Source organism: Salvelinus sp. IW2-2015, linkage group LG4q.2 (genome assembly GCF_002910315.2).
Source record: "Salvelinus sp. IW2-2015 linkage group LG4q.2, ASM291031v2, whole genome shotgun sequence".
NCBI lineage: Eukaryota > Metazoa > Chordata > Actinopteri > Salmoniformes > Salmonidae > Salvelinus > Salvelinus sp. IW2-2015.
The window spans coordinates 3342122-3358447 of NC_036843.1; the positions used below are offsets into that span (position 1 = coordinate 3342122).

Below are 16326 nucleotides of genomic sequence, written 5' to 3' on the forward strand. Positions count from 1 at the left end.
TGGTCTGTGTCTGGAGCCGTGCCGTGTTGAGTCCTCAACGCTGGAGCTCAATGGAAGCCATGTGTAACGCCCATCTGTGTTCTGATCTCTCTTTTTCTCCTCTCTCTGTTCTGTTGTACAGTTCCAGCTCCAGATGTTTGATATTGTGTGCAGCTTGAGCTGGACCAGCAGAGACAAATGTTGTGACCTCCCGGCCACGGTAAGAGCAGTTTAGTAAGGCCTCATACCTGTACAGTACCATCCAGCCTTGGCACTTTGACTCGCCCTCTAGCACGTACTATAAGTTAAGAGCGCCATTATATTCTTACACGCATGCACGTGTCAGAGGTTATATGTTATTTCTAAAGTGTGCATGTGCTGTATAGACTTTGTCTGAAGCCTAGCTGGGAAAAAGTTTAAAATGAAATGATTGCATTGGCAGGCCTGAATAGACCATTGTATTCCTCTTTAATTGGATTAATCTCAGTACAGTTTTACAATTCCAGTCCCACCAAAACAACTGGTCCTTTTGATCATGTGGTGAACAGACGAATCATTGTACTCATCTGTGATATGTTTATTGCCAGATACATGTGCACTTACTTACTTGACTGTAGCCAATTACCCATCTCTCCCTCTCTGTGTAATTTGCATGATATATTCATATATCATGGCAAAGAAGGCTGTGTTGTGTAAGATGTCACATATTTCCTTCCACAAAACAGTTGGGTTTCAGTTGTCAAAGAGTATTTGTGTGTAGGCCATGCACTCCACTAGGGCAGCAGTTATATTTCAGTATGCACCCCAGTTTTATTAAAACTTTATCAGCTTTTCTAATGGGTTTCCTTAAGGAAAACTTCAAGGCACCATTTTATGGTTTGGGTTGTCAGAGCAGTGGCACTCATTTTCAAGACAGATACTCCTATCTGCACTTATCTGTATTTTGTGGGTTACCAGAAAGGCCCACAGATGTCAAGAGATCCTCAATGGGTCATTCTATTAATATTGTATTTTAGTGAAGTATTTTTTACATTCTCATTATCTTCCATTCCCTCCCCCTCTCCTTCCTTTCTGTATTGCAGAGAGATGAGCTCAAGTGCCCGGCTCTTCCACACGCGTGCACATGTGCACAGGACAGTGTTGGCCCTCCGGGGCCACCCGGCCCCTCGGTAAAGACATTAACCATACCTCCATCCCTCCATTTCGTCTTGTCTTGGTGCAGGGTTCTCTCTACTTCGGTCTGTCCTCGCCTGGCAGCAAAGCTCTCTGTCTACTCTCTCATATAATGATGATGATGATACCACTCTGTCTCCACTATGATGATGATGATGACATATAGGAATAGTGTTACAGGGGTATTATTTTTTCTTCATAATTGTTGCCCTGCTCTAAAGTTTAAGCATGTGGATATTAGAGTGGGGACATCCCTCATCTGTGTTTTTTCCCATGGAAAACAAAAGAGAGGGGGATGAGATGAATGGCATGCGATGAGGTGTGGGCTATCAGGCTTAGAGATGTGTCAAAAGATAAATGCCCATCTGAAGAAAAAAAAACTGGAAAAACCTTGAAGAGGAGTCTGGAATATGTATGCTTCACTTTGCAACCTCACTACGCCCCTGTGGAGATTCCTGAAGGCTTGGGGTTTAGGTCTGGACGCAGCTCCTGTTGTGGGGATGGCTCTGATTCTCCGTCTCTGACTCTGTCTTTCATTCTGTCTTGACTTTCCCAGGGTGGACCAGGTACTAGAGGAACCAGAGGAGAAAGAGGAGACTCAGGCCCAACTGTAAGTCAAGATTTTGGACCATTGTCAAGCCATTTAACACACACTTGGATCCAGAGCGATTAATGAGTCTGAGTCATTGGATATTATGGTGTTGTGTGGTCCGAGCCGCAATCAAACGTTGAATCAAGCCATATCCAACTGAGCTAGCTCGGCTGCAGTCCAAGGCCCAACTCATTTACAGTAAAGCAGAGTTCAGCATGATGCAGTAGGGATCTCAAAGCAGTTACCACTGAACAGTACAGTCCACCATTTGCATGCCCCATCAGACAAAACAGATTGCTCACATCTGAACTCACTTATTGAATGTTCTGTATATTCTTCAGCTTGATTTGTACGGTGTATTTTTCTGGAGGCCAGTGTCGAGAAGTCTGATGAGAAATAGAACTTGTTTCTCACCAACAGTTCATTCTCATTCTCTCAGCCCTGCTGTGGAGAAGTCTACAGGGAGATATGGTGTGAATAGTTTAAAAGTAATGGGACTATGTTTGGTTTTGTCATTCCGCTTCAACCATAGGGTTCAATGGGCCCCCGTGGAGAACAAGGACTTCCAGGACAATCCGGACCTCCAGGTCCACAAGGTCCTAACGGCTTGTCTCTGCCAGGAGAACCTGTAAGTAACACCCCCTTAGGTTACGAGGAAAACCGGTGTCTTAGGGGTTTATGTTAGTGAACATAAAAATACAATTGCTGCAGCTATCCTTCATCTGGAGTGTTCTGTAGGATTCACAGTGTGTGGAGACTGTAGGACGTCCTCCCTGACTTATGATTTACACACACAGTCACCGAGTGTTAAGATCTTATTTATTCTAGAAAGTTCTTCCTCCTAGAAATTCTCCTAAAGCTGGGTGTAAATTCACTCTCAGTTACAGACTACATGACAAAGAGAAACACCAGATCCCTGTAGTTGTTCAGGGTTGGACTTCCCTTTGTACTCATAGTTCTAATCCTCTCCTTCTCTTCGTCTTCTCAGGGACGCCCCGGACCAAAGGGAGATCCCGGAGACTCAGGCCTGACTGGGCTGAAAGTGAGTGCAGCTCTCTTTTTCATTAGCTGTGGTTTGGAACAGGAAACCGGAGGCGATTCACTGAGAGAAGCAGCGCTACTGGAGCCTGGAATCTGTCCACATGGCAACGCTGCAACCACTTTCAAAGTAGGAGGTAGACCATACAGTCCCCAGAGTGGGGTATACTCTCCAATCAACCTGCTGTTTGACACTCAGTGGACGGCCACCAGTTAAGATATTATGGGAAACAGAATGGTCTTGCCAATGGGAGTGGAGGATTGACATGAACTGTACATGTTTGTGTAGGCCATCATTGTAAATAAGAATTTGTTCTTAACTGACTTTCCCAGTTAAATAAATAAAATAAAAAATAAATCTAAAAAATCCACTACTGTCCTTCAACTGCGCTTACTCTAAACCCTGTAGTCAAGGCCAAAAATAGATATTTGCAGACTATTCGTTGCTCTACTTGAGTACCACTAATTGGATTGAAATAGCTGGGAAAGAATGTGTTGAGAAGACAAACAACCTCAGCATTGGATGAGTACATCCCTCAAGGTTGCCAATGACCACATGATTATGTTCTCAAAGTGTATTTGGAGCCTACATTGCATCAAATGCCCAAAGAGTGATTTCTGGAGACAATGGGACTAAAGATCAAGAGTTTTCTTGGAAGATATCCTTCATCTTCTCATAGATGGACTCCTTGCCCATCTTAGAAGGGGACCACAACATACTGTGATAATTCTTTGGTACTGGTCCTCCACACAACATCCACCAAGGCCAGGGACTTTACAAACTGAAAACTCCAGTGCTGAATGATCTGAGACTCCTTGATTCCAACGATCGGAGGGAGTATTCTGTAACGTCAATGAGCATAATTTACGTAGTCATTTCGCATCCCATCAAGGGCGACTTTACCTTGGGAATATGAGACTCCCCTGAACCCTAACAATTACCCTGCAAAGTTAATAATACTAAAGAAGCATTTTGTTGAGAATTTCTCATTGTGTTATGATTATGGCTATAGCAGCCTTGTCTGTCAAAAGCTCCTATTAACAACATGCATTTCAATAGCCAATACACGTATCCTAAGGTACCAGCACTAAGATGCATCAGAAAAGTGCATCATGTTCTCACTAAATCACAGGGAACCTAGAGAGAAACAGAGAGAAAACGAATACCTATAATTTCTGGCAATATGAAAATGCAATTATGGGCCATTTGGGACAAGTCCGATGTGTGTGTGTGTGTGTGTTATTACTGGTTATCACAGTTTGATTGAGTGTGTTGTTTTACTGCAGGGTCCTGCTGGTGCTGCTGGTCCTATGGGTCCTATTGGACCAGGTGGAGTGAGGGTAAGATCTGCCTCTCTGCACCTCTACACAGAGCTGCTTAGTGTACACGCTCTGTTGAAAGGCCATGAATCTAGCCAGCACCTACTTAAGCATGTGATCACCTGTGTGCAGTTAAAATGTTGTGTGCTCATAGTTTTCTGTTGCCTGTTAATGATGTTACTACCCATGTCAGATAACATAGTTTGGCTCCGTTGGACTGGTGCAGTAAAATACACTACAGAGATGGGTTGCTAGGGAGATTAGAGAGGTCCTGGTTCATTTCACTAAATCTTTACATACTCATCTCTTGGAACGACAACATAACTTTGAAACAACAACTTTATACCAACAACTTAATGACTGCAACTAAATCTTAATGCCAACTTATTTTTAATGAAGTGTAACTTTTATTGTTGCCTGTTTGTGATTGCCCATCTTCTTTCCCCAGGGACCACCAGGGAAGGAAGGACCCTCGGGACCTAGAGGCCCAACGGGACCGATGGTGAGTACTGGATTTCAGTCAAGAGAAGTAAAACCTCCTGGGAGTGTCTTTTAATACCTGATAGTTGGCCTGTTAGTTAGCCTGCAGCACGTGGTCAAAACACAGACCAACTCAGTCCTTCAGTAAGTATTGACGATAAAGCATGCATCTCATTCCCTATACTGTGGTGGAGGCCTGCCTCCAGTTAATGAATGGCCACACCATTCCAATAGGAAGAGGGCCTACTTTACCGTAAGGACTGATCTGAGGACCGAAAAGCATCCTATCCCTGTTGGGAGTGTTCCCACCCACTTTAGTGTTCTTGGCACAGTACACAGTATACCTACTATACTGGATATACAACACAATATAAGGCTGGGCCGTATTTTACCACATGTTATTTAACAGAGACCGGGAGTGGTTGTTGTTCTTGTATTTACTCCTTGGTAACTTTGGTAAGTGGATGTAACAATAACGCTGTTATCTTTCCATCATCCAGGGAAGTCCAGGATCTCCAGGAAACACAGGAAACACAGGCAACCAAGGAAAACCAGGAGACACAGGAAACCCAGTATGTACAAATACAAGTGGTCATATGGTGATTTGCGTGGGTCATCAAGGAGGCAATCGCAAAGATGTGCCAAAATAGTGCAGAATTTCCTCCCACTCTTGAAATTAAGTTCTAAACTTAATTTGTGGAAGCATGAAGGGATGGTTTGGTTAAAAACATTGGAAACTACAACAGTTGATTGCATTGTGTCTTGGATTTTACTCTGGTTCTGACTGGACGACCTTATTCGGAACATTTACCCCTGATTGCATTCGATTCAGTTGGAAAACGTTGCAAATCTCATGCAAATGAATGCCATTCCTGTTATTGAGAAAATCCATGTTTCCTCTCTTTCACAGGGATTGGCTGGAATAAAGGGAGAAAAGGGAGAGAGGGTATGTACAGTACTGTATCTTTGGACACTTCATAACTTTTCAGAGTAGCATTACCTTGTCTCACCAAAATGTGTCTGTTTTCCAGGGAGACTTTGCATCTCAAAATCTGATGCGCTCCATTGCCAGACAAGTTTGCGAACAGCTTGTGAACAGTGAGTGACCGTTTAGAACTTCATAAGCCAGCATTGGTTGGGTACACAAACACAGACTGGATTCATTGTCTGACATCATATCTTTATTCATTCCTCTCAGGTCAAATGAGCAGAATTGATAATATGATCAACCAGATCCCCACTGGTTACCGTAGCAACAACCCGGGCCCTGCCGGCCCCCCTGGTCCTGCCGGCAACACAGGTCCCCCTGGAGAACCTGGACAGACTGGCCGAAACGGTTTCCCTGGAAACTCCGGCTTACCTGGAAACCAAGGAGAGAGAGGTGAGTGTGATATGTGTTGTTTTTTGTTTGCCTGTTGTATTACTTCCTGTCTGTTTTTGGATGGCTAGAAAGTCAATTACAAGTTCTACAGAGATGCAGAACTTCAAGTTGTGACTTACATGTAGGACACAGTCTGTGCTCTTGTTCATCCCATGTAACCTCATAGCAAATCATCTGGAGTAGCATTGAAACTTTTACAATGATGGTATAATTCAATAATGACGAGCTCAAAGATCAAATGGCAGTTTTGATTGCAAGCGATTGTGCATAACCCCCCATCTACAGTAGTCTGAACATATAGAGTTGAAGTTGGAACCTGACATCATGCTAAGACCTGAGGGTCATCTGCCATCATGCTTCACTTCCTACAGTAAATCTATGATCTATGCTACAATTTCCTCCATCCTCAAACATGCTCATTTGTGGTTTCAAGAGCAGTTACTTTCTGTTCCAGATACATTGTACCATACAATGGGACTTTTTGTCATTGCTAATAACCCGTTCTCTGTGTCTGATTGTGTTGTTGCAGGGACGTCAGGAGAGAAGGGCGAGAGAGGATCCCCTGGAACAGGACAGAGAGGACAGAGAGGACTCAGTGGTCCGCCTGGTAAGACCTCGGACATCACTTCTCAAGTACAATAACCTATTGCACAGCTATGCCTCTTCCAAGGTACCCCCCCATCTCACGAGAAAACAGGGACCATTAATGCAAGCCACTGACTCTGTAATTCAGCTCATGTACCTTAACAACGAGGCATGGAACATAAGAATATTCCCACATATTTACTCTAAACGGTCATTTTTAACAGCTGGAGACATTATGTTCCCATTCATTACTTCCAGATCTACAGTTCTAACCTAGTTTCACCATGGCAGCCATTTTGTTCTACATCCTATACTTGGACCTCTCTTTGTGACCTTTAGAACTGAGAACCTGAGGGGCAGGCCAAGATTTGCCTAGCTGTGTCTCAAGAACCTTCGTTTGGGCTGCTGTGCTTCATAAATTCTTAGTGAACGATCAAATGTATTTCCAGCCAAACACTTCTCCTTTCTAGAGAGAATGTATGTTTCTTCTTCATGGGATCGGTCCGCACAGATGTGTTCACACGTTTGCCATGGGAATTAAAGTTCCTCTTGATCAACATACCACAAGTCTGACGATGCAAGATCAACATACAGTATAATACATCAAATGACTGAGGGGCTAGGTCTATTTCTGAACGAAGGATTTAACATGTGCTGATGCATTATAGATGCTATTTTCTATAATCAAAACAATCTTACTCCTACCTCTAATCATTCACCAGTGATCCCAAACCCATTCTAGAAATGGCTGAGGATTAGTCTCTAATAGCCGTCTTTTTCAATGTTGATATTATTCTGTCTTCACGGAGGCCCCTTTAACATAGCATTCCCCTTTAATTGAAATTCAGCATGTGAAGGCCCTGAGTCCCCAGAAGCTTTCCTATCACGGGCTAGTGGAGATATCAGGCCAGTCATTGATGTCTACTTTTCCCCTTCAGTCGAACACTGCCAAGTCTGTTTCTGTGAATGAAGTGAGACACAACCTAGCAGCAGAGGGAGGAAGGTAGCTAGCGATGATTACTCATTGTTGAGTGGGAGAATCAGATTTTTGTACAATGAGCATTGCTTTGGTGGCTCATTCATTGACAACACATGTGCTCACTTAAGCGAGCGAGAGAGAGTGGGGGGAAATTCCATCCTTGGTTTGTACTGTCTAGACAGACTGGGGCAGGGGGTAACTCCACAGTCTGACTGGCTTGCTTTTTTTCAGACTTTTAATTGAGCTGTCTAAATATCTAAATTACAGTGGTAGAAACCAATTCCTCCCCTCCACTTCCAGTTGCGATTTAAGGGTTATGTCAGTGGGGTTTCGCTCTGAGTCTGAGTATTCGTTATTTAATTCCCACACCCTACCTTCCTTTATCTACTCCCAGGGCCACCAGGTGAGGCTCGGACTGGCCCCACAGGTGCTACGGGCTCTGCTGGGCCTCGTGGCCCTCCTGGTCGCCAGGGAACCCCAGGAGTGAGGGGACCACCCGGGCCCCCTGGCTACTGCGACTCCTCCCAGTGTGTTGGTATTCCTTACAATGGACAAGGCTACCCAGGTATGTCCACGACTGACTGAATCTCTATCTGCACGGCAGGATAGCTGAATACATAGTGAATGTACGAATGTAACGTATGCACACTAATTTATTTACAACTTACAGAGAGATACTGTACTCAACAGCTAACTTTCTGCTCTGGTTCAATGTATGGAGACCATGGGTTTCAAGGGTTTTTAACAAAAGTGCAATGTTGATATTCAGTATAAGTACCCAGTTCCTTTTGATCCAACAAACTTTATGCAAATGGCACAGTGGATTTATCTTAGTGCTCACATCAGGCTTTTCACAACATGATAAACCCTTTACTTCCAAGGTCTCAATATGTTTGTCATAGAGTTAATATTCATAATAGCATGTAAAACAAATAGAAATGGCAAATAACTTTCTCCAACAGAGAGATCTAACCCCCTGTTTGAACTGTTTCCAGGTCGGTCCTAGTAAACTTTCTAAGCCGCCTTACACTTTGAAGTCCTGTTTCTGAGATGTTAGCTCACTGGCTAATGACCCCGTAAGGATAACCATCGTGGACATAACTAATGAACAACGTTAAAAACCCAAAACGAGAAAGAAAGGAGTGGACTGGCACTAACACCACTTCACAGCTTCTATCAGACAAGCTGCAGAGATGGCAACCCTACTGGCCWGTTTGCATCTTGAGCAAAAACCCCAGCAAACCGAGAGAGAGAGAGAGGGCTTCTCTGCACAGGAAGGAGCATGTAAAAAACCACTCAAAAAAACCCTACTAATAAATTGGATCTCATAACAAAAGAACAACAGTGTTAATATGGAGACGTGATATCTGTAAATAAACTAATTGTGCCTTGTAAATGATGTTTGAACCACACAATCCACTAAAATCAGTTGACATCTGTATTGAGCTCGTGCCTTATAACCCGCTTCTTACTGACTTACTTCCAGCATAACCCTCTGTTTTATTATGATGCCTGAGTGATTTACACAGCTTGTACTCCGATCCAAACTGAAGCATGTGCCATTTGTACATTTAATAATGATGTTCTTTGTATGTTTGCCTAATCTATGCTAAATGTTATTTTCTTGCCATTTTCTTCATTTAAAACAAAAAACATATATATATACACATCATATTAGTTCCTTTGCCGTAGAACATTTGTTTTCTAATACCTCAGTGGGTTTTAGGACTAGCAACGGGATATKGGCAAGAGCTAGACACTAGTGGCAGTGTCGTCTTAGGGTTTTGATGCAAATTCCATCCCAGCTTTATTACTTGTATTGGTATTTATCTTCATTTGGGGTATGTGTTCCATATGGATTGATAGTTGTCAATAACCTTAAATGCTAGAGTGCATGGAATCACGAACATTCTTAGAAACAGAGAATTTAACAGATAAATAACAGTTCTTAGGTGAATACCGTGGTTGATTATTCACATTTAGGAGATAGTCAAAAGTTTAGGTTGTACTTTGTGCATGTCAAGTCTCAGACTGCCAACTAAAGTCCTGCTTGATTGGCCAAACAAATATTTCTAGCCACRGGCTACGAGCTCGATCCTGAAACCTACATAGTCCCTATACTCGAGGAAGAATCGGAAGACGAATCTGAGGCTATACAGTCGCCTGGTTACTCACGAAACCAGAGAGGAAAGAGGTCACTATCAAGAGATGATGCAGAGAGGATATCCCAATAAACAAAAACAAAACAAAGAATTGTTATTTTGAATTTATCTACATTTTTACATGAGCGAGTATTAGTGAAATTCAGATGATAAAATCTATGGGTTTGATACCCCTAGCTTTATTGTGCATATCTTTACACATAAACAAGCTATGTTTAGGAAGATTAAGTGAAAAATATAAAGAATCTAGACATTATTTCATTACAAATCTGTGTGCTTGCTAACTGTTCCCTTAAGTGTCTCTGCTTGTAATATAACTGCATTAAGTGTTTATGAGAGGCCAATGTTTAATGCACTAATCATGTCAAAGTCAGCAAATACATTGGGGGAAGTATACAGTGGCAAGAAAAAGTATGTGAACCCTTTGGAATTAACTGGATATCTGCATAAATTGGTCTGATCTTCATCTAAGTCTCAACAATAGACAAACACAGTCTGCTTAAACTAATAACACACAAACAATTATACGCTTTCATGTCTTTATTGAACACACCGAATCGACATTCACAGTGCAGGGTGGAAAAGGATGTGAACCCTTGGTTGACCCTCCTTTGGCAGCAATAACCTCAACCAAAGTTTTCTGTAGTTGCGGATCAGACCTGCACAACTGTCAAGAGGAATGTTGGAACCATTTCTCTTTACAAAACTGTTTCAGATCAGCAATGTTCTTGGGATGTCTGGTGTGAACTGTTCTTTTGAGGTCATGCCACAGCATCTCAATTGGGTTGAGGACAGGATTCTGACTGGGCCACTCCAGAAGGCATATTTTCTTCTGTTGAAGCCATTCTGTTGTTGATTTACTTCTGTGTTTTGGGTCGTTGTCCTGTTGCATCACCCAACTTCTGTTGAGGTTCAATTGGCGAACATATAGCCTTACATTTTCCAACAACTCAACTTTAGTTTCATCGGTCCACAGAATATTTTGCCAGTAGCGCTGTGGAACATCCATATGCTCTTTTGCGGACTTCAGACGTGCAGCAATGTTTTTTTTGGACAGCAGTGGCTTCTTCCGTGGTGTCCTCCCATGAACACCATTCTTGTTTAGTGTTTTACGTATCGTAGACTCGTCAACAGAGATGTTAGCATGTTCCAGGGATTTCTTTGTCTTTAGCTGACACTCTAAGATTCTTCTTAACRTCATTGAGCTTTCTGCTCTGTGCTCTGACAGTCATCTTTGCAGGAAAGCCACTCCTAGGGAGAGTAGCAACAGTGCTGAACTTTCTCCATTTATAYACAATTTGTCTTACCGTGGACTGATGAACATCAAGGCTTTTAGAGATACTTGTGTAACCCTTTCCAGCTTTATGCAAGTCAACAATTCTTAATCTTGGGTCTTCTGAGATCTCTTTTGTTCGAGGCATGGTTCACATCAGGCAATGCTTTTTGTGAATAGCAAACAACAATTTTGTGAGTTTTTTTTTTAGGGCAGGGCAGCTCTAACCAACATCTCCAAACTCGTCTCGATGATTGTACTCCAGGTTAGCTGACTCCTGACTCCAATTTGTTTTTGGAAGTGGTTAGCCTAGGGGTTCACATACTTTTTCCAACCTACACTGTGAGCGTTTAAATGATGTATTCAATATAGACATGAAAAATACAATAATTTGTGTGTTATTAGTTTAAGCAGACTGTTTGTCTGTTGTTGTGACTTAGATGAAGATCAGATAAAAAAAATTGATCAATTTATGCAGAAATTCAGATAATTCCAAAGGGTTCACATACTTTTTCTTGCCACTGTATGTATGTATGTTTCTGTACCCATCCACATTACCCCTGTCCCTCACAATTCATTGTAAATTTCACAATGTCAAGCGGTCTGTTCTATTGAAATCACGTAGTTTGCCACCCTCATCATCAGAAAGAGGGTTACTGGTTCCAGCTCCYTTAAAGGTTCTGGTGAAAACGACTGGTAAATCCGGCTTTCAATTAGTTACTTTAAACCGAATGTGTGTCTGTTTTTATAATACCAACTCACAGCTGATTTTTTACCAAAGGTGGAATTGCATGTCTGTGTTGTTTATTTAGTAAAGAAAAAAWGAAAAAAAAAGAATATAGTTGTTGTTTTGTGTCAATACCAAATGCAGTTGGAATTTGTTTGCAAGACTATGGACATAGAATTGCTTTTCTCATGTTTTAACTGCACATTGTGAAATCCACAGCCTTATTTTCTTATTTATTTCTGAAACAGAAGAGGCATTTTTCAATAAAACTACTGAAAATGTATATTTTGTTTCAGTCTCATGTCTGTGGTGTGCACTGTAGCAGCAAACATTAGATACAGTATGATCACATGGCAGATGCCAATCCCTCCCAAAATGTATTTAGTAGAGCGAGTATTAATACACAGGTATAAGAGCAGTCCCAAATGAATTTCCAAGGTTATAGCTACACATAGACCTATAGGTACAGGAACACTTAGTATGCAGAGATCACATGGAACATGCAATTGAAGGAGAAGGTCCACAACTGTACAATATTAACTGCACTATTAAGATTGGCACACATACTGTACAAGAACAGGCATACCATACCGTACCACATGAGTAGAAAATGTAGTGACCATAATCGTGACCATATAGTGGCTATATCCAGAAAAGTTCCCAAGGCCAGGCCGAAAATAGTTTATAAGAAATCATACAACACGTTTTGTAATGATTCCTATGTTCAAGATGTAAAAAATATTTATTGGTCAGATGTGTGTAATGAGGAGCGTACAGTGGCTGCACGTGATGCTTTTATGAAAATGTTTCTTCCCAGTTATTGATAAACATGCACCATAAGAAAATTACTGTTAGAACTGTTACGACGCCATGGATTGATGAGGAATTTAAAACATTTGTGGTTGAGAGAGATGAAGCAAAAGGAGTGGCTAATAAGTCTGGCTGTACAGCTGATTGGAAAAATTTACTGTACATTGAGAAATGATGTGACTAAAATGAAAATAAACTGAAAATAATAAGAAAATGGATTATGAAACTAAAATAAATGCTATAAAGTATGATGGAAAAAAGCTTTGGAGTACTTTAAATTAACTCTGTGAAGCATTTATTTGGCCTGCAATTTCTGAGGCTGGTAACTCTAACTTATCRTCGGCAGCAGAGGTAACTCTGTGTCTTCCTTCATGAGAGACAGTTTCATCATAACGCTTGATGGTTTTTGCGACTGCACTTGAAGAAACCTTCAAAGTTCTTGAAATTTTCCAGATTGACTGACCTTTATGTCTTAAAGTAATGATGGACTGTCATTTCTCTTTGCTTATTTGAGCTGTTCTTGCCATAATATGGACTTGGCCTTTTACCAAATAGGGCTATCTTCTGTATACCACCCCTACCTTGTTACAACACAACTGATTGGCTCAAACGCATTAAGAAGGAAAGAAATTACACAAATTAAATTTTAAGAAGGCACACCTGTTAATTGAAATGCATTCCAGGTGGCTACCTCATGAAGCTGGTTGAGAGAATGCCAGGAGTGTGCAAAGCTGTCATCAAGGCAAAGGGTGGCTATTTGAAGAATCTCAAATACAAAATATGTTTTGATTTGTTTAACACTTTTTTGGTTACTACATGATTCCATARGTGTTATTTCATAGTTTTGATGTCTTCACTATTATTCTACAATGTAGAAAATAGTACAAATAAAGAAAAACCCTTWAATGAGTAGGTGTTCTTAAACTTTTGACCGGTAGTGTATATAAATATATTTATTTACCAAAAAATATATTTGGGGTATTGGAAATGATGAAGACAATTACATTGATGGAATCTACAATCTATCTGCAATATTAAAGCTGATCTACCCCCTAAAAAAACACACAAAAAAACATGCAGACTTGGAACAGGGATGTACCTATCAAAGACACTTAGAATTGAAAGCAAAGTTAAGAGCAGTGCTTGGGTGTGTGTTTAAACAAGGTGCTCTTTGGAGTTATTAGAGCTTACTTCAGTGTTCAAAACATTTTCCAGGCACTCTTTAAATTGTGGAACGTTTAAAAGCCTTTATTATATTGGCATGAACATAAGGTTCAGGTTAAAAACTTCAAACATGGTACACTAAGAAAAACACTCTGTGAAATGCAACATGGGAGTCCACCAAAGGGGGCTGTCTAAAGATTAGAATGTTCAGAATGCAAGATGACCTAATTTTCTCTTAACTAAAAACGGAGGCTCTTTCAGAGTACAGCAATGGTTGATGAGTTTAATGATCAGAAATTGATTTACGTGTTGCTTAATAATAACTATTTGATAGTGATCTGGCTGTTACTCCTATGAATTTTTGGCWCAAAGAGCACCTGGCAAATTCCTGCAGATCTCTATCCAAAGAAACGAACTCCATGTGAGTGCCTGAATAAGGTCAGAACTGTGATGTAAGGAACAACTGAGATTATTTATATTTATCATGATGAAGAGAAAATACCTTACAGGGGGRTCTATAGAAGAAAGGCCTGGAGAAAGAGTGGGAGAAGAGGCATTTGGAGGTCAATATTGCTACCCCAGCAGACATGGGAAACTGTTAAAAACACTCAATTCTCAGCAGTCAAAGGATCCAAGTGTTTTCACACTCTCCGCCTGGATGCAAACATTAACGGCTGTAAAACGGCTTATTAAAAACATTTTATTTGCTTCTTGGATCTTCAAATAAATTCGATACAAGCGTTTTATTTGATAGAGCCCTGCATATAACAGTTAGTGCTGAACTGCCTGCAGGTAGGGTTTTGTGACCAGATGATATGTGTTAGCCATGAACAATTTGAGAAAACCATATCCACTAATGTACGTAGCCTAACCCTTTAGGGGTTTTAATCTTTAGCTATCAAAGGAAATATGAGAATCAGAATAGTGGAACTAAAGTACCTTTGTTTATAAGATATTGTTAAGTGCAGTAAAAACCAATCCTCTCTGCTTTTAAGATGTCAACCGCAGTATAAACATACAGATTTGTGTCAAAAGCAACTGTTTTTTGAAGCCGATACGTACTACTGTTCTGATTAGGAAGGGAGTATACTATGGAGATAASTAAAACAATCTATACAAAAGACCACATTCCATGCACTTCAAAGCCTGACCCCTCAGCATTTCTGAATCATGACTACTAATAGTAGACTAAACAATGGCTATTTCACTATTCTTTATAAAACCATCATAGCCAACCATAGCCCTAAATCAGGAAATTCTATTGTCTATACACAAATAAGTCCAACTCAGTTGTGGCAACATCCTGGTACTAGTCACCATGTCTGGTTACTCTCTTTTTGCTTGTCAGAATTTGTCATAACCCAACGTGCCTCTGTGATCAATTTGTGGCAATGTGTTTAAAGTGGGCTATGTCTCAGAGACTCTGGTTGTGAGGGATCTTTACTGGCTCCCTAATTCACTTCCAGTTGTCTCCCTCATTGTCAGACAATGTGCAAGCTTCATATGGCTCAGACCTGCAATTATGTCAAATTGTCTCTGTAGACTACAACACAGATTTCATTGATTATACTGCATTTGTTCTGTCGGATGGGATGACATGTCTGCCTTGCTTCCTAATGACATGGACTGTTTATGTTCAGAAAATAGAATTCCTTAAAAGAAAATCTATTGCCCTCGTTGCACTTTTAAATTCCATTCAAAAAGCTTATTGTCCAACAACATGTACATATGATGAAAAATTMTCTTTGATTTGACTCATAACACTCAACACAAATTGACACTTGACTCCCGAAGATCTGACTTCGGGTGACCTTTCCTTCTTTTTTTTCCCACAGACGACAACCATATGAGGACTGATAGGTACAGTATGTGGTTAGATTAACTTTCTATTGAATAAGTAACTTGATATTACATTTGATTCCAAACAGTCTACCACACTGCTTTGATGTGCCCTCTTACAAGAATAACATCATCACTAAGATGCCTGCCTTTGCATGTTTCAAAGGCTTTTCTCCCTGGTGTGATATGACAGTACTAAATTCACATCGACCCCCCGAGGACAGATCCTTGCGGAGACATAATGTCAGACACATTGGCAAGTCAAAACACCCTGTCTGTCTGTGTGTACGGAGGTTCAAAGAGAGGGAACCATAACCACAGTGGTTCCCAKAAGTTTCTGATTTACAATCGAACCACTAAGCTGAGACAAGTTTAATTAAAGAACGTTTGAGAAGTTGTCTTTGTATCTTTGTTTAACAATTTACAATTATTTGTAAGCTATTAATCAAATGGTCAGATTTATAGTGAGRCGTTGCATAAAGCACCAGACATGATTTTAAGCCAAAACAGGCTKAAATAATTGGAACATGCAAGGACATTGGATAGTCCATGAGCGAAATGTACCAAGTATTGAAAAAWGTATTAAAAGTGATTGAGAAGCAAACTCTATTTTTAAGAGGTCAATGAAAAGGCTAGTATGAGGAGTTGTTGGAAATAAGGCTCAGAAAAGGAAATTACTCATAAAAACGAACATGAGAACATTCATGTGGAAAATCTTTATATTTTCATGAAACCGTGTTAATGGTCAGTGCCTTTTGATGTCATACTGTAATGTGTTACGGTTGTTGTAGGGTAAAATGCACACACTTATGGTKATTTTAAAA

General features: G+C 40.7%; 1 protein-coding gene across 2 annotated transcripts in view; it reads left to right on the plus strand.

The window, feature by feature from the left end:
• The window catches only part of LOC111963146 (collagen alpha-1(XII) chain-like), a 77465-nt gene extending 65493 nt beyond the window's left edge, over window positions 1-11972 (plus strand). For both annotated transcript variants that reach the window (XM_023986385.2, XM_023986386.2), the window contains 14 exons: window positions 122-199; window positions 1062-1148; window positions 1709-1762; window positions 2277-2372; window positions 2733-2786; window positions 4070-4123; window positions 4551-4604; window positions 5083-5154; window positions 5493-5528; window positions 5614-5680; window positions 5781-5963; window positions 6493-6570; window positions 7922-8092; window positions 8523-11972. In XM_023986385.2, the coding sequence (XP_023842153.1) occupies window positions 122-199; window positions 1062-1148; window positions 1709-1762; window positions 2277-2372; window positions 2733-2786; window positions 4070-4123; window positions 4551-4604; window positions 5083-5154; window positions 5493-5528; window positions 5614-5680; window positions 5781-5963; window positions 6493-6570; window positions 7922-8092; window positions 8523-8533 (1095 nt within the window). In that variant the 3' untranslated portion in view covers window positions 8534-11972. The remainder of the gene's footprint in view (window positions 1-121; window positions 200-1061; window positions 1149-1708; window positions 1763-2276; window positions 2373-2732; window positions 2787-4069; window positions 4124-4550; window positions 4605-5082; window positions 5155-5492; window positions 5529-5613; window positions 5681-5780; window positions 5964-6492; window positions 6571-7921; window positions 8093-8522) is intronic.
• The last annotated feature ends 4354 nt before the right edge of the window (window positions 11973-16326 follow it).